Here is a 23,367-nt window from a genome sequence, read left to right as displayed (position 1 = left end):
GTAACTTTCCAATTAGACCAAAAACTATTATTATGCAGTTGCTGGAAAAGAAAGTCCTTGCAACGCTAAATCTTTGAATCAGAAAACGTTAATTTTTTTAATCACTCTCAGAAAGAAACAGTTCTTCCAGCTGAGCCTGTTTGAATGTGTAGATTACTGAAGCAGGGATAAGCAAATAATCTTGTGTCTGTGTAATAGTGGTAGCCTGTGAAGTGGTTTGGGGTTTTTTGTTTGGGTTTTTTGTGTTTGGGTTTTTTTGCCACATTATCTGGTTTAAAATTGAATTTATATTTATTTGCAATAAGGAGGAAGTTTCCGTTGAAGTCCTAAAGACCTACATTCAGGTAAGCTTTCAAAAATATAGTTTGCTTTCTCTGATGTAATTTAGACATAAAGGAGGAAGAAAAGGAGACTTAAGGTTACAGGATGGAAAAAGCTATGACGCAGTTAATGTTCTCTTCTCAAGAGATATGTGGAAGCTTGCCTAATATGCACAGTTTCTGTCAGCAGTGCTTAAATAAGAGACGGTTTTATTGATCCTTATTTAGAAGCTGAGAAGTGGAATCTTACTATATCAGAACAAAATAATCAGAAATTTGTTACACATTTATGTTTTTACATAAGTGTAAACACACTTCTGTGTTTGCACAGTGGAATGTACTATGTCTTTCTAAATATTTGGTTCTTATTCTGCAGCGGATGGTATCTGAGAAGCACACAGATTTAATAGCATTTTATGTTAGCCACTTGCCCCCAGAGCTAGCTGTAGCTCAGTATGCTTTATTTCTTGAAGATGTTACTGAAAGTGATCAACGCCACCACTGCCTTGAATTAGCAAAAGATGCAGGTGAGATATGCTGATTTTTGAATTATCATTTTATATCCTAGGTTATTTTGTCTTTCATTAGTTTTTAATTCAAGACATAGCTATGAAGATGATACTGTTTCCTTCCTGTGCCTCTTCATTTTTCAATTAAATAAAACTAATTTGCTGATCGCTTCTTCAAGTAGGTATATTGTGGTTTTTAACTAACCTGGAATTGCAATTCTTTTTCTGAATTAAATAAATATCACTTTTGCTTCTGGATTATGTCCAAACACAGCAGGAATTAAATGCCAGCTGTCTGTCTCAAATATATGCTCTGAAGCTTGACATGATTGTATTATTTCAGAAAACTAATTATAAAAATACATACCTGTTTGTGGATTTAGGAAGGTTATGAGTATCTTAATTTTTTTTTTGTCCTATATATAGTGCCCTTTCTTAGCCATGGTGAGTTGCTTGCATTAATTGTAAGCTTCCTTCCAGGCCTATACATCAAACTAAAAGGGACTACAGTGCAGCGGCACACTGTCCATTGTTTGACAATGCCTCTGTGCCACTCAAAATTCACAAAGAAATAGATTTACTGCAGAATTCTGTGTCTAATTTTTCTTCAATCATTTTTTAGTCATTCTGTTTTAAAAACCTGGCTAAGGTTTCAAAAATAAAATGTCCTGCTTCAGCTTCTGTAAAAGATCTATTCTGAGCTTCTCCTGGTACATTTCCTGTCAAATCCTAGTCTTGCCATCAGAATATCTCAAAAGCTTATAATTTAGTCTGACAATGTGAGTGTGAACAGACTGATAAGAATTACTAGTAGTAAGGGTCAACTACTGGAGTATGAAATTCATTTTGTGGCAAGTTTGAATTCATGATGGCTGTTACATATTTCTTTCTTAATCTAGGTCTGGACGTTGCAACCATAACAAAAACTGTTGTTGAAAACATCCGCAAGAAGGATGCTGGTGAATTCAGTCACCATGACCATATGTTAGACACAGGCACAACGGAAGTGAGTATACTTTTGTAGGCCAGATATTCCAGTTTACAGACAACTATTTTACCATGTATTATCCAGATTTCTCTTTCAACAATGGTGGAAATTGCCTTGAGAAAGCCTGTGAGGGAAATGCACCTTCCATGTGACCTCATAAGGAGTTGAATTGCACAAATGCGTAACTTCTGTTTCTATAGCTCCTTGATCTTCTGGGCTGTGGTGTGTGCTGCTCAGCAGCATGTCTGTCTGCAAACAATAAGTGAAGATAAAGCCCATGAAATGACTACAACAATATGTGTTCTAGATGAGAGTACGATGTTGTTGTAACTTCTAAGAATTATGAGGATTAATACTTTGGATCTTAGAGGTACCTTATTACATGCTTAAGTGCCATATTCTAGCTACGACAGATGCTGCCTTTACTGACAGTTTCCTTGTCATCACTGTTGAGCGTTGGTTGGATCCAACTCAGTGCTTCAGTGACAGTGTGGGGTACTGTTAATAGCTTGCATTCAAAGTATTGTTGAGAAAGCAACTGATAGTTTGCAAACTTGTGGCAATTTTTTGCTATTACGTATGAAGTTTAAACTCTCTAAGCTAAATAGGTAGTTTATCTAACTCAAGAGTTGGAAAACTGTGATTGCAGGCTGATGGCATCCCTGAAGGTTATAGTGAGGGCTCCATAAACCATTTTTGTACAGTGAATCATACTAAAGTTCGAGGAAGATGCATGGTAATCCATAAAAATTTGTGAGAGCTGATGCGCTTTCATTGGTCTGAATATCTTGGGAATACCTCGAAATGGATTTTTCAGTGATTCTAGATTGCAGAGCTTGTTTTCTGAGCTTTTGATACTAAAGTTGTCAATAAAGTGATCCTTGTTAGTATGTCATAATGCTATCCAAAGATCTCTAGAAACTTGTGTATTTCATTGACCAGATTTGATGTGTCTAACACCAGCTGTATGCTTGAAATGTTAGTGAATCTATGTGTTGGTTTTTACAGGCGGACCGGCTGAAAATAGATGTAATTGACTGGCTCGTATTTGATCCTGCACAGAGGGCAGAAGCACTTAAGCAAAGCAATGCAATCATGAGGAAGTTCTTGGGTACTAAACTTCACAAATACTGTAGACTTTTTAAATGTTGGTTTCTTCCTTATTGGCTCTTGGCACTACATTTGATTTAACTTTGAGTCTAGCCTATTAAAAAGCATGGGTTTGTCAGGTTATAAAAGTAAAGTATGGAAATTGCAAAGCCGTTGATACTCGGTTCACATTCTCATAGCATCCAAGAAACACGAAGCTGCAAAAGATGTGTTTGTGAAGATTCCCCAAGACTCTATAGCAGAAATATATAACCAATGGGAAGAACAGGGAATGGATACTCCACTTCCAGCTGAAGATGACAATGCTATACGGGAACATTTATGTATTCGGGCATATTTGGTGAGTTTCAGCTATGCTGTATTCCAAGTTACTACTTAGAAATAATGGTGTCTTTGCCTTGGTGGTGAAACTTTAAGCTTTGTCCATTTGATTTAACTTCTGATTCCTGGATGCACTATAGCTGTGCATTTAATGACATTCTTGTAATACAAGAGTCAAAAATGTCCCAACACTGTTTCCATTGCAATCCAGGAAGCCCACGAAACCTTTAACGAATGGTTTAAACACATGAACTCAGCTCCACAGAAGCCTTCTTTGTTACCACAAGCAAGTTTCACTGAAAAAGTGGCCCATGAACACAAACAAAAGAAGTACGAGGTAGGTAAAAGTTCAAGTTGTTATTTACTATAAACATTTACATTCTTGCTTAGGAGGCGGTCTTAGTTTAATGAAGTGGGGTAGAAGACTGCTAATTCATATTGCTTGAGAACTCTTATAAATTACTCTGGGTTTATGTTGAAAAGAGGGAGTAGATAGAATAGTAATGCCACTGGACAATAAATTCTCTTGCTTTTTTCTTATATGACTCAGCTTTACATGCAGTATTGCATAATGTAATACTAAATATTCGTTATAATGTTTTGATTATAGGTACATATAATGTCAGTGTTGTTAGTAAATCTGACTGCTTGGTGTTGCTATTAACTCTTCCCTGGAAAGGGAGGATGAAGGCTGCCTTGTGTTCTTGCATTTGTCACATTCTCTTCTCTAAAAGATGCTGCAGTTCTGTCTGTTTTGCCGCAAGTTCTTTTTGCGTGTCTGGCCAGAATGAATACGCTCCATTCAGTTTATACAAGTATTTGTTATATAAGTATGGCAGAATAAGTTCTTTAAAATCATCTTCCTCTAGTGGCTTCAACTGCTCCTGAACAACCTGTCTGCCTCTCTCGACAGGGAATTAAGCAAGGATGGAAACAGCTGTTAGCAGCAGCCTTTTAGGTTTTGGCAATTGGCTGAAGATTCTAATCTGAATTGGAGCTGCACTGGCTGTTGCATGCTAGGTGAAGAGTGTGTGTTAAAATAGCCTTGGAAATTATCTTGTTCTGCAGTAGTTTATTTTTTGTTTCTTTGCCAGATGGACTATGGTATTTGGAAAGGCCTCTTGGATGCTCTTACAGCTGATGTGAAAGAGAAAATGTACAACGTGTTGCTCTTTGTTGATGGAGGATGGATGGTTGATGTTAGAGAGGTAAAATGAATTTTTGTATCATAGCATAGACAACAAAGCACAAATTGTACCCAGTTGTACCTTTGTCACCTTTAGTTTGATGTGTGTCTGTTTACTCTGTTGTAATTCACCCTCTGGCCTTGCTGTGACCAGTTACCATATAAATGGGATCTGGCAGTCCAGTCTAGGCTGGTTAGTCCAGTTTTTTGCTTCTGATGCTACTGATTATGTGGTTATGCTGAGTTGTCTTTTCAAGGTAAATGTTCATAATGCTAATATGTTATTTTGCTATGGTAAGGATGCTGAGGATGACCCTGAACGAACACACCAGATGATTTTACTGCGAAAGCTGTGTCTGCCAATGATGTGCTTTTTACTGCACACCGTGTTACATAGTACTGGACAGTATCAGGAGTGCCTGCGACTGGCTGACATGGTCGCTTCTGAACGACACAAGCTTTATACGGTGAGTTATTGAGAGCTGCAGGCAGCCTAACTTCCATTTGAAAGCTCTGTGGGTTGACTGTGGAGAAAGCTTCTATATAGAGAGGAAGATGCCATATGTTCCTTAACATCATGTTTCTTTATCCCCATTCACTGCAGTGGTAAAGGGTTTCCTTGTGTGCTGACTTAAGGAATCAGAGAGTTAACTTTGCTTAAGTTTAGTTCTTGCTTAAGAACTGCTTGTCAAAACACTGAAGGATGATGCCAGTGTTTTGACAAGCAGTTCTGAGTAGTTCAGTTACTAATTTTTGGATGGGGGCTATTGAAATAAGTTCAACGTTTGGACTCGATGATCTTAAAGGTCTTTTCCAACCTAAATGATTCTATGATTCTAAGTTGAACTGTGAATTGTAATGGATTTTATTATTTCCATTACATTTCAGAACATTGGATAAGCAGGTTTTGTTTTGGAGCGCTTGGTTTACCTAAGCTTTCCCTCCAAAAGCCTGAAAAAACAATCCTAAAAAACTTTATCACATAAAAAAAAACAAACCCAACCAAAGAAAAACACACCCTAAAGCACAATAACCGCCCCCCCCCCCCCGCCCCCCCCCAAAAAAAAAAGGATTAGAAATCTGAAAAGAAACATCAAGGCTAAGAAAAATAATGTGATACATTCGCCTGGATTGGCTTAAGATCTCTGCCAGCAATAACAGGAAAATTAAACTTGGCTGTTTACCAATGATCTCTGTGGTAGTTATGAGACAGAACTATCTTGAGGCTACTTTCAGGTTTTGGATTCTGCTACCAGCTTCCGGTCCTTTACTGAACACCATTCTGAAATGTCTGATGTTCACACCGTCTTAAATAGAAAGACAAAAAAAGTAATTAGTAACATAGTTAACCACCATTTACTTCTATATCAGTGCTGTTCATTGCAAATAAATAGAACTTCACTGCGGTTTTGTTTTTTCTTTTATTCATAGGTATTTTCAAAAGAAGAACTCCGAAAGCTTTTACAGAAGCTGAGGGAATCCTCTTTGATGCTTCTGGACCAGGATCTTGATCCTTTGGGATATGAAATTCAGTCATAGGATTTCATGTAGATACTTGCAAAAACTCCTGAACATGGACATTCTGTTTATGAAAAAGAACAAACCCATGACATTCATAAGCTGTTCCGATCTTTGGGGGGAAAAAATCCAACCCTCAGATTTCAATTTCAACTTGAAAAATTCTGACCAACTTCAGAGATTATATTTGTTATAAAACCTTTTTCATAATATTTTTTTTCTAATAAAAGTGCTTCACAAACAGAAAACACTTGTGCATTCTAGTCTAAAATGTTATATAAATATGATGATTGTATGAACCTCCTTAATCTCTGCTATGTGCCAAAGAGCAGCCTGCAGACTGGAAATGTTACGCAGCAGGAGGAGAATGGGTGTGGGTACGGTGGAGAGGGATGGCAGGGGGACAAGGGACGTGGCAGGGGGGGGAAGGCAGCAGCAGCCCGCCGGGGTTGGGGGAGAGGAGGGCTGGAGGAAGGAAGAGCAGAAGTGAAGGGCTGAAGGGCTTGTACTAGTCTCCTGTATGTTGTCCAGTTGCTAAAATGCCGTTTTGTAGTTGCTAAAATGCCAACGTAATTCTGAACCGGAGGAACAGCGATTGTACCTTGAAGCTCCCAAGTTTTGAGATTTTGTCATTTACTTAGAAACCTTCTTCTGGTCCACTTTACACACGTTTAGCAGCTTTTGCCTTAACCGGAGAGCACAAAGGCTGAAGCTGTGGTGCCGAGTACGCAGCGGCTTTGGTGCCTTCACCCAGTCAGTGTCGGAATTCTGACGCTTGACAAAACTTTCTGCAATGTTTGCTATGTATATATATTTATATATATAAATCTTCATGTGTGTGTCTATAGAATTGCCCAGCCTGGTTGTTAGAGGTACTTTGTGCCCGGCAGCGGTGGTGTGTTTGCCCACGGCCGCTGGCCCGTGCGGTGGGGGGGTGAGGGGAGGTCCCGCACCTTTCCCTGGGTGTCGCAGGGCCCCTTTTCCGCAGCTCTCGCCTCCCGTCAGGGGGGTCCGCGGTGGCTCCTTGTCCGCTGCGGCGCCGTGCGTCCGCCCCCCTGCCTCCGGTCGCCGGCGGGCTCGGCGCTGTAGCCCCGCCCGCGGGGCCGTGCCGGGGCGGGCGGGGCCACCGGAAGGCGCGATCCCACGTGTCCCGGCGGGGGCGGGCGGCCGTGGCGGCCCGGCCGGTGCGGTGGCGGCCGGCGGGGCTGCCTCCGCCGCCGCTGCTGTTGCTGCTGCTGCTTGCCGGTGCCCCGTCGCCGGCCGCCATGGGGTGGATCCCGGCGCAGGGTCGCCTGGCGGCGGGGCTGCTGGTGAACCTGGCCGCTTCCATCTGCATCGTCTTCCTGAACAAGTGGCTGTACGTGCGGCTGGGCTTCCCCAACCTCAGCCTCACCCTGGTGCACTTCGCCATCACCTGGCTCGGCCTCTACCTCTGCCAGGCCCTCGGCGCCTTCTCCCCCAAGAGCCTGCAGCCCGCCCAGGTGCTGCCCTTGGCCCTCAGCTTCTGCGGCTTCGTCGTCTTCACCAACCTCTCCCTGCAGAGCAACACCATCGGCACCTACCAGCTGGCCAAGGCCATGACCACGCCGGTCATCGTGGTCATCCAGAGCCTGGCTTACGGAAAGACCTTCCCTCTCCGGATCAAGCTCACCCTGGTGAGGGAGGCGGCCACCGGGCGACCCCTCAGGCCGGGCGGGCGGAGTGGGGGGGGCGGGGAGCGAGGGGGGTCCCCCCGCGCCCCCCCTTCCCTCCGCCCGCCCGGCCTGAGGCGATGCCTGAGGCGGCGCCCGAGGGGAGCGACCCGGCCTAAACCCCCCGCTTTATCCACCACCTCCACAGGTCCCCATCACGCTGGGCGTCTTCCTCAACTCCTACTACGACGTGAAGTTCAACCTTCTCGGGATGGCGTTCGCCACCTTGGGCGTCCTGGTGACCTCCCTCTACCAAGTGGTGGGTAAGATGGCGGGGAGCGGGAAGGGGGCGGGGGGGGGAGCCTGGTGGTGGTCGTCTTCTTGCCCCTCGGTGAGATCAGCCTTTGAACACCACCCTGCCTTCCGGGGGAACCTCTATACTTCCGTATCAATTAAAAACAACCCCACAAATTGTGATAATCCTCCACAACCCTTGGTGTATTGTTTAAGGAATTGATCGTCCTTGCTGCTAAAAATTGGGGGTGTCATCCTTAACGTGGTCATTTCAAGGGGTGAAGGTCGCTTTGTCGGTAAACTCCGTTTTTCTAGAGAGCACAGATTTATCTTTTTTTTTTCTCCTTGCTGAAGCAAGTGCCTTGCATTTGAGCCTTTCCCTAGAAAGGACGTTTTCCAGTCCTTCAGTTAATCCCATGGTTTATCCTTGAGCTATTTACATTTTATCAGCATCCTTCTTCCGATTTCGACTATACGCAGGCTAAGCTGTTTTTGTAGAGGGTGCATGAATATATATAACTAATAATATTGTATACATATGTACAGTATAACCTATCTGTCTGATTATGATTGAAAAAATAGGTATGTCCGAGGGCTGCCTTAGCCCTTTAGGCTGTAACATAGTACTAGCACCTCAGGACCCGTTCATTATCATCCATGACTGTAAAAACCTCCCAAATTAGAGTCCCCTGTCACGTTGATATTATAGTCATCTCCAATCTAAACGTGAATTTCTTCGTAACGGATGTACCGTGCCTCCAAAATCAGTGCGCTTCTCTGACCTGTAGTGTGCAAGGTGGTAAATAATGGTCTCTTGTCCTGTTTTGGGGCAGGAGGAGGAGAGAGATGCTGCATAATAACTCTTAAGTGGTGGTGTGTGTACTGGAGAAATGACAGTACCTGAGTGAAATTATTCTGTAATTTTCAAAAAAAGCTTAGCTGGGCAGGGACACCTCCCACTAGACCAAGTTGCTCAAAGCCCCATCCAGCCTGGCCTTGAACACTTCCAGGGATGGGGCATCCACAGCTTCTCTGGACAACCTCTTTCAGTGTCTCACCACCCTCATAGTGAAAAATGTCTTCCTAATATCTAATCTAAATCTCCCCTCTTTCAGTTTAAAACCGTTAGCCCCGTCCTATTGCTCCAGTCCCTGATAAAGAGTCCCTCCCCATCTCTCCTGTAGGCTCCCTTTAAGTACTGAAAGGCTGCTGTAAGGTCTCCCCGGAGCCTTCTCTTCTCCAGGCTGAACAACTCCTCAGCCTGTCCTCACAGAAGAGATGCTCCAGCCCTCGGATCATCTTCATGGCCTTCTGCTGGGCCCATTCCAACAGGTCCATGTCCTTCTTGTGCTGAGGGCCCCAGAGCTGGACACAGTACTCCAGGTGGGGTCTCACCAGAGCAGAGTAGAGGGGTAGAATCACCTCCCTCGACCTGCTGGCCACGCTTCTTTTGATGCAGCCCAGGATGTGGTTAGCCTTCCGGTCTGCAAGCACACACTGACGGCTCATGTTGAGCTTCTCATCCACGAACACCCCCAATATATAAAATATATATATATTATATATATAATACTTTACCCCCAGGCTATGGGAAAAGGAAGGTTTAGGCACTCAGGGGTTTTCCAGGGCCCCTGCATATGATTTTCTCCTCACATGGTTTGTGTGCTTGAAAGAGACTAAGATACGGGCTTCCAGTTAGGCAAAGGTAGAGGATGATGCTCAACAATCTGTTTATGTAATATTGTCCACATGAGACTCCCTTGTGTATGTAGCCAGTTTACTTTTGCTCAAGTTTTCCATTTATGTTTTTTTCCCCTCATATTTAACAGCTTTCTCTTTTGGTTTTAGTGGGTAGGAGCTAAGCAGCATGAGTTGCAGGTAAACTCTATGCAGTTGCTGTACTATCAGGCACCGATGTCCTCAGCTATGTTGCTGTTCATCATACCCTTCTTCGAGCCAGTCTTTGGAGAAGGAGGAATATTTGGGCCCTGGACGCTCTCTGCTGTGGTAAGGCTTGTATTAACTTTATTTAAATAAATAATCATCATCAATGTAGTTAGATTTGATGGGAAGATCTGTTTCTTTGTGAAACAGATTTTTGTACAGATATTTACTATGATGACATGAGGGGCATGTGCAAAAGGGGAAAAAAAAAAAAGGCACCCTTGTTGTGTCTGCCCCACTTCCTCCCAGAGGAGTCTGTCTGTCAGCTCATTTACCTCCTTATTCTTGTTTCTGTTTAGAGGGCATCTGAACACCGGGAAAATCTTGACAAAATCCAGAAGCTTCCCCTAGTGTATTAAATTAAAATTATGTAAGCGCCCTGGTTCCAGCTCTTACTGTCCACTCAGAAAAGAGATAAGCATGCTCACTTTTGACACTCTCAACTCCTCTTCTGTGGTAGGATGCCAACATTGGTTGTTCTCTAGAATTGCTAGTTTATTTTCACCAAGAAGGCTATAATTTCTCTCTTTATCCTTCTGTCTAAAAGAGAGTCAGTGGCGTATTCTTGCCACAGCTGATCGTGCCGCTCAGTGATGGGCCATTTCTCGTAGCGCTGGCATTTATGAATGGGACAGCAAGTATTCACAATAATAAAATCATTTATTTTTCCAAAATAGTTTTTGTTGTGGCCATAAATAAGACTTTGTCTCAAAGGTAAAGATTACAATCTCTGTGTATATAAGTAGCCAGGTTTTCCAAATCATTCAGTTCCCTGAGAGAAAAGGCTTGTGGTTATATCAGCATATATTTATGGACATCATAGCCGGAGCTGCATATACACATCACCAGTGGCTGTACTGATTCGAAGCTGTTTCTATTTTTGTTCTCCATATGTTCTTCTTGCCTGATATTTTGCATTTGAAAGTAAAGGAAACTGACTAAATAACCTGAAATGTATCTGCAAATGTCCAAAAGCGTGTCAGATTACTGACTGTGTCCGTTAATCCACAGATAATGGTACTGCTGTCTGGAATAATAGCCTTTATGGTAAACTTGTCCATTTACTGGATCATTGGAAATACGTCACCTGTCACGTATCCTTTGTAACATTAGTTGTTTCTCCTGTTTCCAGGTGAATTACGTTAGCATTCATTCGGGTTGATGTACTGTGGGAAAATTGTTTGGTAACCTGCCTGCTTTATCTTGAATGATGAAGCTGGAAAAGCACGTTCATGTTTTACTGTATTTTGTTTCTTTGTTCAGGGTTTGTATAGATAATGGCAGTCAACTTACTGATGTGACCTTTATACCTATAAAGAATATTTAGCCATACTTGGACTACTTCGGGGAAGTGTGGGCCTGTCAGTTAGTTTGTAGTGTAGGATGGGTGAAAGGCTTTAGGTGGAGGTTAATTCTCATAGCCGCAAAAGTGCAGGAAAGTTGCATGAGTTGAAGTCAATGTGACATGCCATTGCATGCTTTGGATGTAATTAATGAAGTTCCCAAGTGTTTCTGTTTACAAATAATACTGATATTTGCTGTTATCCTTAACAGATGTCTAGGTATAACATGTTCGGGCATTTCAAGTTCTGCATCACCCTCCTGGGAGGGTGCCTGTTATTTAAGGATCCACTGTCTGTTAATCAAGGCCTTGGGATTCTGTGCACGTTGTTGGGCATTTTAGCTTACACCCACTTCAAGCTTAGCGAGCAGGAAAGCAGTAAGAGTAAATTGGTTCAGCGTCCGTAAAGCAAGGGGTTCTGGAGATTAGCAATATCATGAAGGAAGACAAGTATTTAAATATGCATTGACTGTAGAATGCACAAAATTGCCTCGTTCATTTAGATCTGTGGTTTTAGATTAACCACCAGGATCGTTATTCTGTAACTAAACCGAACAAACTGAATTATGTAAAACACTGGGGTTCGCCATCTCAGTCCGTCCTGTCGTTTTCATTAAATTTAAATGGTAACTTAAAAGAGAAAAAGGCACACTTCAAATTGCTGTGGAAATTGTACCGAAGTAATTATATTTTTTTGCATACCAAATGAGATCGTGATGGCTACATTTATAATACAGAGAGAGAGAAAAAAAAAAAGGCATCTTGTCTTTGTGATCATGCCAGTATTACTGTTGTGAAGAAACTTGGAGGCACTTCTATGCAGATGTTCTGGTACGTAACGATGCTTCCTCCTTTTTGTCTGGTGAACGATGAAGAGGAAACATACTTTGTTCAGTAGTTTTAAAAAGGGCTGCCAAGCTCAATCCTATTTCTTGTATGCTTTCTTACGTATGTTTGGCTTCAACACGTTGATAGATTTTGGCTGAACAAAGGAGATAAAATTACAGGTGGAGAGAGGCTAGGGGAGACATTGGAAAACTTGAAGCTATAGGCCAAGCTATAGGAAAGTAGGAAATCAGATCTAAACAGTTATCTTAACTATTTCTTTTGGTCCATCAGGACATCAATGAAGTAATTTCTGTTTTAGAAAATTCTGTTACTGCTTTATAATTTTCTCAATGCCAAAACCAAGGCTTTATATGAGATCTTGTAAACACCCATGAGCCTAATAAAATCTCTGATTTTGTGGTAATAGCCAAATATTTTGCAGCCCGTGCACGCAGACACCCATGCTAAAGTTACTCTTGGAGAAATCTTTGTAAAGGTCGCCATCTGTAATGGACGTGAAGGTTGAGCAGTTCTCTCTCCCTGCCTTCAGCCCCACTTCCCTCTCTCCCACATCTTTCCCTTAGAGTTCCCTTTGGGTGGGATCTGCAGATTTGTCTGCCGTTGTTGTGGGGGGAGGCCCGGGGGCTGCCTGGGCAGTGCCAGGTAGGCAGAGTTTCCTCAGCAGAGTCAGTCCCTGGAAACCGATCAAAGTGACTGAAGAGTGTGAGGTGGGACCTGCTTCTGCTCTAATTCGGGAACGCTTTGAAAATTATTTTATGCCAGCATCGAGCACTGATTTTGACAACGTGGAAGGAAGAAGTTGGGTGCTGTTCTATTTAAAAAAAGAAAGAAAAAAATAACTGCTTTCAGTAAATCTGGTGAGAACATATGTTCACTAGATTTGCAGGGTTAGAATTTATTTGCAGTATCTTAATCCTTACATTTCGGGGTTTGTTTTATCTTCATCTACCTCTAGCAGATTTAAAGAGGGGAATTATGTGAACAAGAACAGGTATTTAAGTTTTACAGCCACCGACAGAAATGATACTCAGTTCCTCTAAGCTCTTTTTTTTGTTTTTTTTTACAATAGAGGTAACAAAGTCTTTGTGTAAGAAACAATGCAGATCTTCTCAAGCTTGTAAATTATTTATTCTATTTCAGAGTTCTTGATTTAAGAAAAAGTTACTTCTCTGTGTAACCTAAGTTTACGCCATAATGATACTCGATATTATTTCAGAGTTAGAGATACCTGAATAATTTTACATCTTACCAACTGTGTCTTAGACATTGTACTGGTCCAAGGATAATTTTTTGTACACGTTTTTATAAATCTATAGTTTAAAAATACAGCCTGGACTAATGAAGGATGTATTCAGACAGGACAACCTCTGGATGCATATCCTTCAGTACGTACACTGAGAAAGCCATTTGCATTAATTTGTGCTGTGCACAAGTTCTTCTAAAACGTAGATAAACTGCAAAGACTCTTACAGTTAGGAAACAACAACTGAACTCAAAGCCTGTATGACAACAAAATCTGGGATGAGACTGATGTAAATATGAAGTGGTAGAATGAACAAACCAACCATGTCTGAAAATACAAAAGACTTTTTAAGGAGAGGATCAGATCTGCAAGAGAAAGTTAGCAATCATTAAAACAATACATTATAAATAGTCTGTTGCTGGAACGTGTAGGTCGTGGAGGTCACTTAAGTGACATGATTTTTTTCATATGTTCAAGAACTCTCCTTTGAGATTTACCTGTTGTATCTAACAAATAAAGTATCTTGAACTTTGTCATATGGTTCGCATTATTAAATCCAGGAGGCTTGTGTAATCATGGGGTAAATCGATCTTTGTACGTATTGTTTCTTTGGATACCATGTGTAGGGTGGGAATAAATTTTTAATTACTTGACTGATACCTGCTTATTGCAGGAGAGAATGGTTGTTCCTGTCTTTTTTTCATCTGCTGAAATTGCATACTCTTTAGGGTCTAGGTGTGCATATGACAAAATGGTGCCACTTGAATTTCTGTCTATATCACTGTTGCAAGGAGTTTGCATGTTTTGGGGCTAAGGGAGGCTCATGCCTCCCCTCCCCTGGGCAAATACAGGGACCCGCACGTACATATGCACACACTTGTCCGCTGACAAGCTGCCTGTGGGCTTTTCTTCACCATTTCTTTCCCCCCACTGAAGTCCCTCCTGAATGCTCCAGTCTCTGTGCGTTCTCCATTTCCTTCTCTGTCCTCTGAAAGATCCTCAGTGCCGAGGTTCTTTGGTCTCCCTTTTTCCCTATGCTAAGGCTGTGCAGAAGTCCAGGTGCTCTCCCAGTGGTACTGGGGAGGAGGGCAGGAGCAAAACAAAGTTAACTGTTACGATGCCAGTAGGGTAACTGGCACCAGCCAACTCCTTCCTTCACCAACGAGTGTATGTCGAGTTACACGTTAGGGGGACTGAGTCTTGCTTCAGGAGATTCTAAAACAACAAGGAGAAGGAATGGTAAACTTTCAGTTTAGATGGTTTTACTGCAAGCACTGTGATAATTTACTTAGTTACAGTTTTAAATCCTGAGGTAAAAAGTGGAGTTTAATAAAAATTACTGATACTGGTGGGAAATTTGCTTATTCTAGTTTTCACTATGTCACTTAAATGTGTTTTCCTGATAATTACATGTATTTCATTCAGGTTTGGCTTTCCTGAAAGAGAAATCGGAGACTTGGCATCTTTAACAATATGTAGTCATCACCCTGTATGTGCCGTCGCAATTGGAGTCGAACTGTACAAACCCCCGTGTCTGCTTTCAGCTTTTCATTTTACTTCATAGTCTACATATGTGACCAAACACTGGTAACATGATGGACCTTGGTCCTTTTCTGCCATCAAGTGCTTTGCTGCTTGTATTAGCATTCGTTACTTTAAAAAGCTAACATTAGTGTAGTTCCAGTGGAAAAGCTAGCGTAGGTACCAGGGTGGCATGTAAAAACTAGAGCAAGTCCAGATGGTTCTGATTAAAATACGAGTGACTGGTAGTAAGTTATCTTTGCCAGCCTTGTCCCTGCAAAGATTTTAGAATGACATACACGAGTTTTTCTCATTTTCCCCAAAGGAATAGGAAGTATGCCTTTGCTTACAGATACTCGGTTCAAAGCTTTGTGTTCCCTTTAACTTTGGTAACTCAGCACTTGTTTGAAAGATTTTGCATCTGGTTTTGCACAACTTGGAAAGTTCTTGCAGGCTCTGGGGGCACCGTGCCAGAGGAGTTTTCCTGTTGGTGGGCGAACAGCTGCTCTCTCTTGGGCTGGAGGCTGAAGGAAAGCGGTTTGCTGCTGTTACGTGGATGAAAAGGAGGTGTGTCTTGCAGGAAATTCTACCTTCAAGACAGAGCTGCGATTCAGCAGGAATGTACCCTCTCTCCGTCTCATTTCGTGAAATGAATGCCTAGTGATGGCCCAGGGCTAAAGCAACATTAAAGCCTTGTTTGGGCTACCCATAGTTTTTATTAAACGTTTTTAAAAATATTGGTAGCCAATGCTGGTGTAGTATTAAGATAAAAACCTCATTTTTATAATCTTCTGCATAATAGGAGCTTCAGAAGATTGTTTTATAATATTTTGGAGTACAGCTAATGTCTAACCCATGTCTAGTTTGTCACATCTTCTGCAAAATCTATCAAAAGGTAACGATGGATCTTGTAACTGTCATATATATTTATACAGTTGGGCTGCTGAGGTGGTGCTTGCTCTTGAGCAATACTGTGCTACTAAACAGTGTGCGTGCTGTGAATGTATTTAGCGGTGATTTAGAAATATCTAGCCTGAAATTCACCAACGTGCTTAGGAAGGGAAAAAGGCGGCTCACTCCGACAGATGAGAGAGCTTTTTATCTTCTTGCTTTTAACAAAAAACATGAGGCTTGCAGTTTAAGGGAATTCAGAGAGCAGGCCTTAGGGTCCCTCAAATCACTTTCCATAATAAGATTTTTCTCCCAAGATGCTGTTTTGCTCCCTGTTGTATAGCTGGTGTCTTGCCTCGATCTTAAAAAAATAGAGTTTGGATTGCAGACTTCTGGGTGTTTGCTTGTGTTACGGGGTTTTTTCTCTTAAAATTTTATGTTAGCCATTCACAACCCGACTTCCCTGTTTAATAAGAAAACCAAAAAAAAGAAAGGACCGTTGAACAAACGAAAGGTAGACTTGGATATATAGTGAAGATATGGTTTGTTTTGCGCAAAATGTCACTCTTGGAACTGTAAAGATGCAGCTCTTTCTGTTTGTTTCTCTGCTGTTATAAACAGGTAGATGCACAAAAGCACCAGCTTTCTGCTCCATACAAATTCACTCTCCTGCTGCCGGTGTGCGCTCTGATCGCAGTCTCAGCCTTCCGTTTGGCAGCTCAGTTGCTGCAAAGATGACTGGGATGTCAGCCGCAGAAGGTTAAGAACATGAAGTGAAAAACTATCAGCAGGCGCTGATATAATCTTGGGTAATGAGAAATCCTATTCTAAGACACAGAGCCGTCTTACCCAAAAGACCCGCGCTAAGCAGCGGGGAGAGGTGTGGCTTTATCCCCAGGCAGGTACTGCAAAGAATGCAAGAGCTTAATTGTATGAATTCTTGCTGTGCCGCAGTAGTTGACAAATTTAGTTTAAATCAGCTTTAAATAATATAAAAGACCTGGAATAATATAAAATATATAAATAATATAAAAACCCTGAAGATGTAAATGGCATTAAAAAAAACCCCAAAACATCAAAGAAATCTCTGGGTTCAGACAGCGTAGAATCTTTGCCAGACTCATCCCCCAGCGATGGTTAACCTTCCTGAGAGAAGGGAGCTATTGTTCCACCTCCCCTTCACCCAGTGACTCTGTGCTTAGTGAAGGAGGGGTTGTGTTCCTGAAAGCTGCTCTGCTTTTTTTCGGCTGTATCAGTTGGTCCAATGAAAACATGTCACCTCTCCCTGCAGAGCTCGTATCACTGGAGTTACTGTTTCTGCTTTCATCTAACTGACGTGCAGCGTACTCCTGTCTTCCCCTGGTAGCTAAAAGGTCTAATGGACCTTGGGGAGTAGAACAGACCCCATCGATGGCCTCGGGTAACTGCAGTGCCCAGTCGGCCCTGCTGTAGGGAATCCAACCCAGCCCAACGGGTCACAATTAGAATTTGCGGAACAACAAGAACTAAAGAAAGGGGGAGTGTGATCCCTTTTCGTTGTTTTAGTTGCAAGGCAGTTACTAATCCTTTCAAATTTTTATCTTTGTCATTTCCCTTCAATAGGTGCATAAGAAAGCTCCCTTTCCTGTTTCAGTCTGCACTTTCTGGATAAAGTATAATTATGTGATATTTTAGGGAATGCTGGAATTGAGACAGAAATTGTATTCACTGCTAACATAAATATATTGACCTTACCCAGTGTTGCTTTTTTTTTACCTAGGGACCGTTGACTCCCTTCCTATCCAGGAAAAAAATTTTTTTTGCTTAAAATACAGGATGAGTCAGGTTAACCTGAATTAAGAGGTAATTTGCCAGCTCAGGAGTTGCATGGGCCTTCCCAGCTGCAGGACCTCAGTACCTAATAGGCACAATATGCTGCCTTTATAATGGAAAGGCAGGAACAGACACGGCCAGATTAAACAAAATGTAATGAACTTAAATTATGTGTTTAGAAGCAAGTAGTGGGGGTGATCCAAAGGTTGCTTGAAGATCAGCATTGCAAAGATATATTCTGATTTGTTAGTGGCTTCACAGGGATATGAATACAAGCCGTTTATTTGAAGGCACATGGTTAGATTTAAGGAGCTCCAAGAAGTCCAGCGCCACATGCAGGATGCACATGCAGGCTAGCAGTGTGTCAGAAGAGAGCAGGATTATTTTTAGAACCATAGACGGCTGTGTCACATCCAGGAAATGCAGGGAGGAGATCTCTGATTGAAGCACGGCATAAGAATGTAATTTTTAATGACCTTGGCACAGAAAACAGTTGTAATTTTTATCTTCTTACGAAGCAGAGGCTGAGAAGCCAACTTGTATAAAGAAGCTGCGTTCTGATCGGGCAAAGCACATGGAGTAATCATGGCTACTGGGACCACAGAACAGCGGTGGCTGTGATTAGGGAAAAAAAAGGGGGGAAAGGAGGGGGGGGAAGTTAGGCAGTGCATTAAGAAACAACTGAGAGGAGTATACAGCACACAGACATCTAGTCAGGTTTTTAAATATAAAGGCTAAGTTTAGATGCTTAACTCCACGATTAGGCATCTGAATAGCAGGGCCAGATTTGTCAGTGTGAACTTCTTCCCCTTCAGTTGTACTTAATGGAGAATGGCACATGTTCAACGTTTCCAGAAATGAAGCTGCATAGTTAACAAGTTTGACATTTTTTTATGTCTCCAACTAAATTAGGTCTGCTGTTTAACAAAGAAACTGACTCCTTGTTCTGCTTCCTTACTCTGTCTGTAATGTTTTTAATCCTCCTTACTCTTTGGGGAAAAAGAAACCATTTGCGCACTTTCATTTTCTGTTGCGTAACTAACTGCAGGGACTGAGTAGGTTTTGTTTTACAATATCATAGAATCACAGAACAGTTTGGGTTGGAAGGGACCTTAAAGATCATCTAGTTCCAACCCCCCTGCCATAGGCAGGGGAGTTGCATATTAAAAACTCTGATTAAGATCTTGTAATTTATCTACATGCGCACATGGTGATTCCAGACAGGTTTCTGTCTCTGAGCTGAATGGAAAAAGACGCTGGTATGATACTGCATCAACTGTTGTGAAATAAAGTGCTTCTCTCCAAGGAGTGGAAAGGCAACATTAAGGTCTTCTGGAATCCAAAGTGGTTTACTTGTTAGATGCATTTCTTGTGGTGGTTAGTCAAAAACTGGTTTCCTATTTGTTAATCCGGTTGAGAAGAGAAACCGACAGTGGTGGTCCTTCAGGCAATTACGATACGTTTCTGAAAATATAGGATCTCACTTTTCTGAGTGGTAAAATGATTCTTCTGATCAGAAGTAAAAATGTACCAATGTTTTTTTAGCTAGTATCATTCCCCAGAGACCCACTTCTTCAGTTTTTCTTCAGGTGCAGTTTGTGTAAGACTTTGGTCTACAGGTAGAAAAAAAGAGGGAGAGAGATGTAGTAATTTGTTTCCCAAGCAAAGCCTTCCCGTAAAGGCTGTTTCGATTCATGGATAGCTTTGCCTTTATCGGGGGGGACATGTAAGCCTTAATTCTATACCGCTAAACCTACAGTCTCAATGAGGTCCAGCTGACAGCAGAGTGGATGGACACATGGGAGGATGGCACTGAGCTGGGGTTGCTCAGCACCCGCAGCAAGTTGTTTTTATAGAACTAGATGCAAAATTACAGATCCAGCTGTACTCGGGTGTTATTCAAACCTCAGCTTGGATGCCGAAGAGAGAAATTAAAATACAGGTAGTTTGAAAATCAGAAACTTCGGGGAAACTAGCGGATACAGTGAAAGACGTACTCTTAGCACACGTTACATGAAATGGCAGAGTCAGTGGAATGGCGTGTTACTGCTTAAAGGCGGGTGTCCTGCTCCTCTCCACAAACGCAGCCTGGGCACTGGCTTCTGCCCCTTGATCTGTCTGAGCTGGGAGATTCATCTGACCCTCTGCCAGGCAGCAGAGCCGTGACCGGTTCAGAGGGCAAGCTGATGCCTCGCTGTGCAGGCACACAAGTGTCAGTGCTGGGGCAACGGAGAAGAGTGACACCACATGGCTAGAAACAGGACTGAGGGGAGCGGGGCAGGGTGGGAGGCACCTCTTTCCGTGGTCCGGGTGTAATCATAGCATCATAGAATGGTTGGGGTTGGAAGGGACCTTAAAGATCATCTAGTTCCAACCCCCCTGCCATGGGCAGGGACACCTCCCACTAGACCAGGCTGCTCAAAGCCCCATCCAGCCTGGCCTTGAACACTTCCAGGCGTGGGGCATCCACAGCTTCTCTGGGCAACCTGTTCCAGTAAAGTCCTCATGCCCTGCCTCAGAAGGCAGGTTTCAAAGGGGAAGGTTTCACACACAAATAAAACGGCGAGAAAGCCCTGTTTTCATGTACAGCTACCAACCTCTCAGCCAGAAGCCCTCAAAGAGTTTCTCAAACACTCCACAACATATTTGTGTGCCTGTAAGTGGTCTTGAAGCCTTTGGGAGACTGTCTTGCTCTGAGCCTTAGTGGCTCATGTCCTGCTTCTGCAGCCTCCCGTGGACTGGCAACTCTATTCTCCTTGTCCCCTGTATAGAGGGAAGATCTTTGGAAGGTTTGTTGGCCCTGTTTTTCAGTGTGGTCTATTTAGCTGAACCAGTCTGTGCTACATCAGCTGTTTCTGCTTCTGTGGAGACAGCTTTTCTCATTTGAGAGCCTATAATAATTCACAGGGTGTCACACAAATCAGAAATCATTGGGTTATTATTTTTAAAGGCTGGTTAATTTTCTAATCACTGGTCCCTAAGCAAGCCAGGATTTAAATATCTTATAGTTAAGTATTCTCAGTGTTTTCATTGAGTGTAAAAAGATGAGCAGTCCCCTGATCTCTGGATTTTCCTTTTAAAAATCAATGTAAATCAATGCATGCAAGGATATCTAAAGAAATTATTTTAGGATGTGACATCCTTATTGACTAACAGGATTTAACATTTTGGGCCTAGGAATAACTGAAAAGAAACAAACTTTTGGAAAGACTTTTCTGCAAAAGTAGTTTGACAGGATTGGGTTGTAGCAGAAGAAGCCAGAGACACTTGGCTCTAAAGAAGCATTGCTTGCATTGAAAAATGGAACCAAAACCTAGTGAAAATGGAGAGCTGATATGCATATACAAAGTGTAGATAAACCCATAACATTTCCTTACTTTTACTGCAGTCATCTTTTTGGTCTTGCATAAAATAATTGTATGGCTGCAGGGACCAAAAGGACTCTTACTCTGTGCGCACACGCTGACAGAGCTGTGAGACAGTACTGCTTCCCAGCTACTCGCGGCTTCTCTTCCAGAGATGATTTTCCTTTCCCATCTGTGTCAGCAAAGAGGAATGTGTGCCCGCGCCATGGTCTTCCTTGAATGGGATCATCGGAATAACAGTTTAACATGCCAGACTGTGAACTGAACCGCCCAGATGCGGGCAGGGATCCCTCTGACTTATGGTGTTGCAACAGCACTAACTTTTCCTAAGAAAGTACAGTCAGCAGCAGAGGGAAGTGATGTCTTGAGCTGGACTAACTTTATTTGCTAGAGCTTCTTGATCAAAGCTGTAATAACAACAGCAAATCATGCCTGGTAGTAGGCAAAGAAATATCCAAATCGTAATTTGGGAACTGTATGGGGAAAAAGCTTTGAAAGTGATGGAAAGATTAGCCACAAGATGAAAGAGGGTCTCACTTTTCAGTCTTTTATCAAAAAGAAAAAGAGTTGCCACAGTAAAATGTGGGTATTTGCTATCACAAAGGAAATTCCCTTAATATCTGCACAAGTGGAATGCAAAATACGCAACTGAAATATGCTCTCTACAGATGTCAAGATGTACCTTTACAAAGAACCCTTCACAGAGGAGAACGGGTTCAGCTAGAAGTACAGAGCAAATGAGCTATAAAACAGAACGGCCTGCAAATTCCCATCAGAAGTGTCTTCATCGGCACAATCAACCCAACTCATCTTGCAAGGAAAGCTTTCAGCTCCCTTGTAACACAGGAAAAGCTGGCTAGCGCTAGCTAAAGTCATTAGCAGTGGTTAACATATACTCTTCACATCTCCCTAAGTAACACCCGAGGGAAACTTCTGGGAATTTGGACCCAGTTCTATCACAGGAGATACTGCAGGGGCTTATCAGCCCAGGTGACTGATACCGAAGGTAATGGCAGGACATTCAAGGTGTTGTTAGATGATAAGGGAAAGACTACTAAATGACTCCCTGCCTTCAGAACGGGTTATGTCCACATTTCCATCTCCAGTTCTCTGCTTCCAGCTGTGTGTTCCTGCTGCTTTCCTTGTGATGTCTCATGTGCTCAACTGACTGCATGATAAAACAAGCTGACATACTAGCAGCAAATAAATGTAAATATCCTGCTGTTGATTCAGCTAGATCTGTCCTCAAATGAGCCAAAGCCAGCTCAAAGAAATACTTGGCTGGGAATGCACAGCTCCTGGCAAGGCCATTGTTTCAGTAAGGCATTAGATGGGCTCAGGACATTGTTTCAGTGAGAGAGTGGATGGGCTCAGCTGCATCACCGAACCACACAAGGTGGCCAAATCAATCCAACACCACACTGCTTCCAAAAAAGGTCTCACTATCAGAGCTTGCAGCCAGCAGTGAGGAGGAGGGGACACCTCTCTTTTGCAGTGGCATGCTCTGGAATCAGCCAAGCTTTCTGTAAACTCCAGCTTCAGTAGTGCTGCTGCCTAAGCTAGCCGAAGCAGATCCTGCCTTTTCCCCTGCCTACCAGTCTCCTACCATAGCTGTGTAGCTACGCAGGGAACTGATCTGGCTGAAAAATAACCTGCAGGGGAAAAAAAAAAAAGAAAAAAAAGCATTATTTCTCAGGTGTGCCAGATCACTTTAGCCAATTTATGCCATAGCTGCACAAATATTTGTGCCAATAGAAGAGAAGTGGTAGCAAAAGGATGGAAGAGGTGGATGGGAAGACGTATCTGTGAAGAAGCATGCCTACCAATATTCACTATCTCACCATTAAACACAACCATTTTAGCGTGGCTGTGCAGCTCAGTAAGCCTCAGCACTGATAGGTTTCTTTAAGCAGAGGGGGTATAGTAGATAATGTGACTGATTAGGGATCAGGAAGAGGGTAAGACAGGCCCAAGTCAATGATTCTCTGCTGCTTTACCTTCATCCCATCCAGGAAGAAAGGAAATTCGATATTGTGGCATCTCCTGCATTGAATGAGTTAAAGATCAGGATAGGCAATTATATGCCAAAAGAGATGATCTGTATTCTACCAGAATTTCTTCAATAGATATTGGGGAAAACATTCTCATGAATCTTCTTGAAACTCTGTATTTTGGCATGGAAAGCCAGAAGCCCTGTGCTCTCAAATATCTCACTGCAGTGCATTTCTGGATACTTCTGTGTGAGGCTTGTTGTACTTACATGGGAAAACTGCAGCTTGTCTCCTGACAGACAAGTCAGGATGCAGCAATTTCTTGCAGACCCACAACGGTGGCTTTGGGATTTTTCCCTTGTAACATCACTGTGATGTATTTCTCTCAAAGCGTTTACCATGCTGTGTCCCCTCTGGCCTTGGCTCATGTCTGAACAACTCGGTGTGAAGATAAGTAAGGTGGGTGAGAAGTCACAGCCCAGTTATGCCTGCATAACTCCCAAGGTACACAAAGAAAGGCAGAAGAAACTGC

At 42.6% G+C, this 23,367-nt stretch overlaps 2 protein-coding genes across 2 annotated transcripts in view; both read left to right on the top strand.

Moving 5' to 3' along the window:
* Positions 1–6,174, top strand: part of NUP107 (nucleoporin 107) — a 34,735-nt gene extending 28,561 nt beyond the window's left edge. The window contains exons 20-28 of the mRNA XM_063322991.1: positions 306–344; positions 697–847; positions 1,729–1,835; positions 2,826–2,928; positions 3,107–3,267; positions 3,460–3,585; positions 4,343–4,456; positions 4,734–4,901; positions 5,866–6,174. Of these exons, the coding sequence (XP_063179061.1) occupies positions 306–344; positions 697–847; positions 1,729–1,835; positions 2,826–2,928; positions 3,107–3,267; positions 3,460–3,585; positions 4,343–4,456; positions 4,734–4,901; positions 5,866–5,973 (1,077 nt within the window). The 3' untranslated portion in view covers positions 5,974–6,174. The remainder of the gene's footprint in view (positions 1–305; positions 345–696; positions 848–1,728; positions 1,836–2,825; positions 2,929–3,106; positions 3,268–3,459; positions 3,586–4,342; positions 4,457–4,733; positions 4,902–5,865) is intronic.
* A 901-nt stretch (positions 6,175–7,075) lies between these two features.
* Positions 7,076–13,791, top strand: SLC35E3 (solute carrier family 35 member E3). The gene is made up of 5 exons (XM_063322990.1): positions 7,076–7,607; positions 7,792–7,902; positions 9,726–9,884; positions 10,833–10,915; positions 11,384–13,791. The coding sequence occupies exons 1-5, from the start codon at positions 7,218–7,220 to the stop codon at positions 11,568–11,570; spliced, it is 930 nt and encodes a 309-aa protein (XP_063179060.1). The 5' UTR covers positions 7,076–7,217; the 3' UTR covers positions 11,571–13,791.
* The last annotated feature ends 9,576 nt before the right edge of the window (positions 13,792–23,367 follow it).

Source organism: Chroicocephalus ridibundus, chromosome 1 (genome assembly GCF_963924245.1).
Source record: "Chroicocephalus ridibundus chromosome 1, bChrRid1.1, whole genome shotgun sequence".
In the NCBI taxonomy this organism is placed as follows: Eukaryota; Metazoa; Chordata; class Aves; order Charadriiformes; family Laridae; genus Chroicocephalus; species Chroicocephalus ridibundus.
This window is presented reverse-complemented; position numbering and strand designations above follow the sequence as displayed.

Bases quoted from the DNA above. Each gene is read 5' to 3' on its own strand.
- SLC35E3 (XM_063322990.1), top strand. From the start codon at position 7,218: ATGGGGTGGATCCCGGCGCAGGGTCGCCTGGCGGCGGGGCTGCTGGTG. The intron at 7,903-9,725 runs GTGGGTAAGATG...TTTTGGTTTTAG, and splicing joins TGACCTCCCTCTACCAAGTG to TGGGTAGGAGCTAAGCAGCA. The intron at 9,885-10,832 runs GTAAGGCTTGTA...GTTAATCCACAG, and splicing joins CCTGGACGCTCTCTGCTGTG to ATAATGGTACTGCTGTCTGG.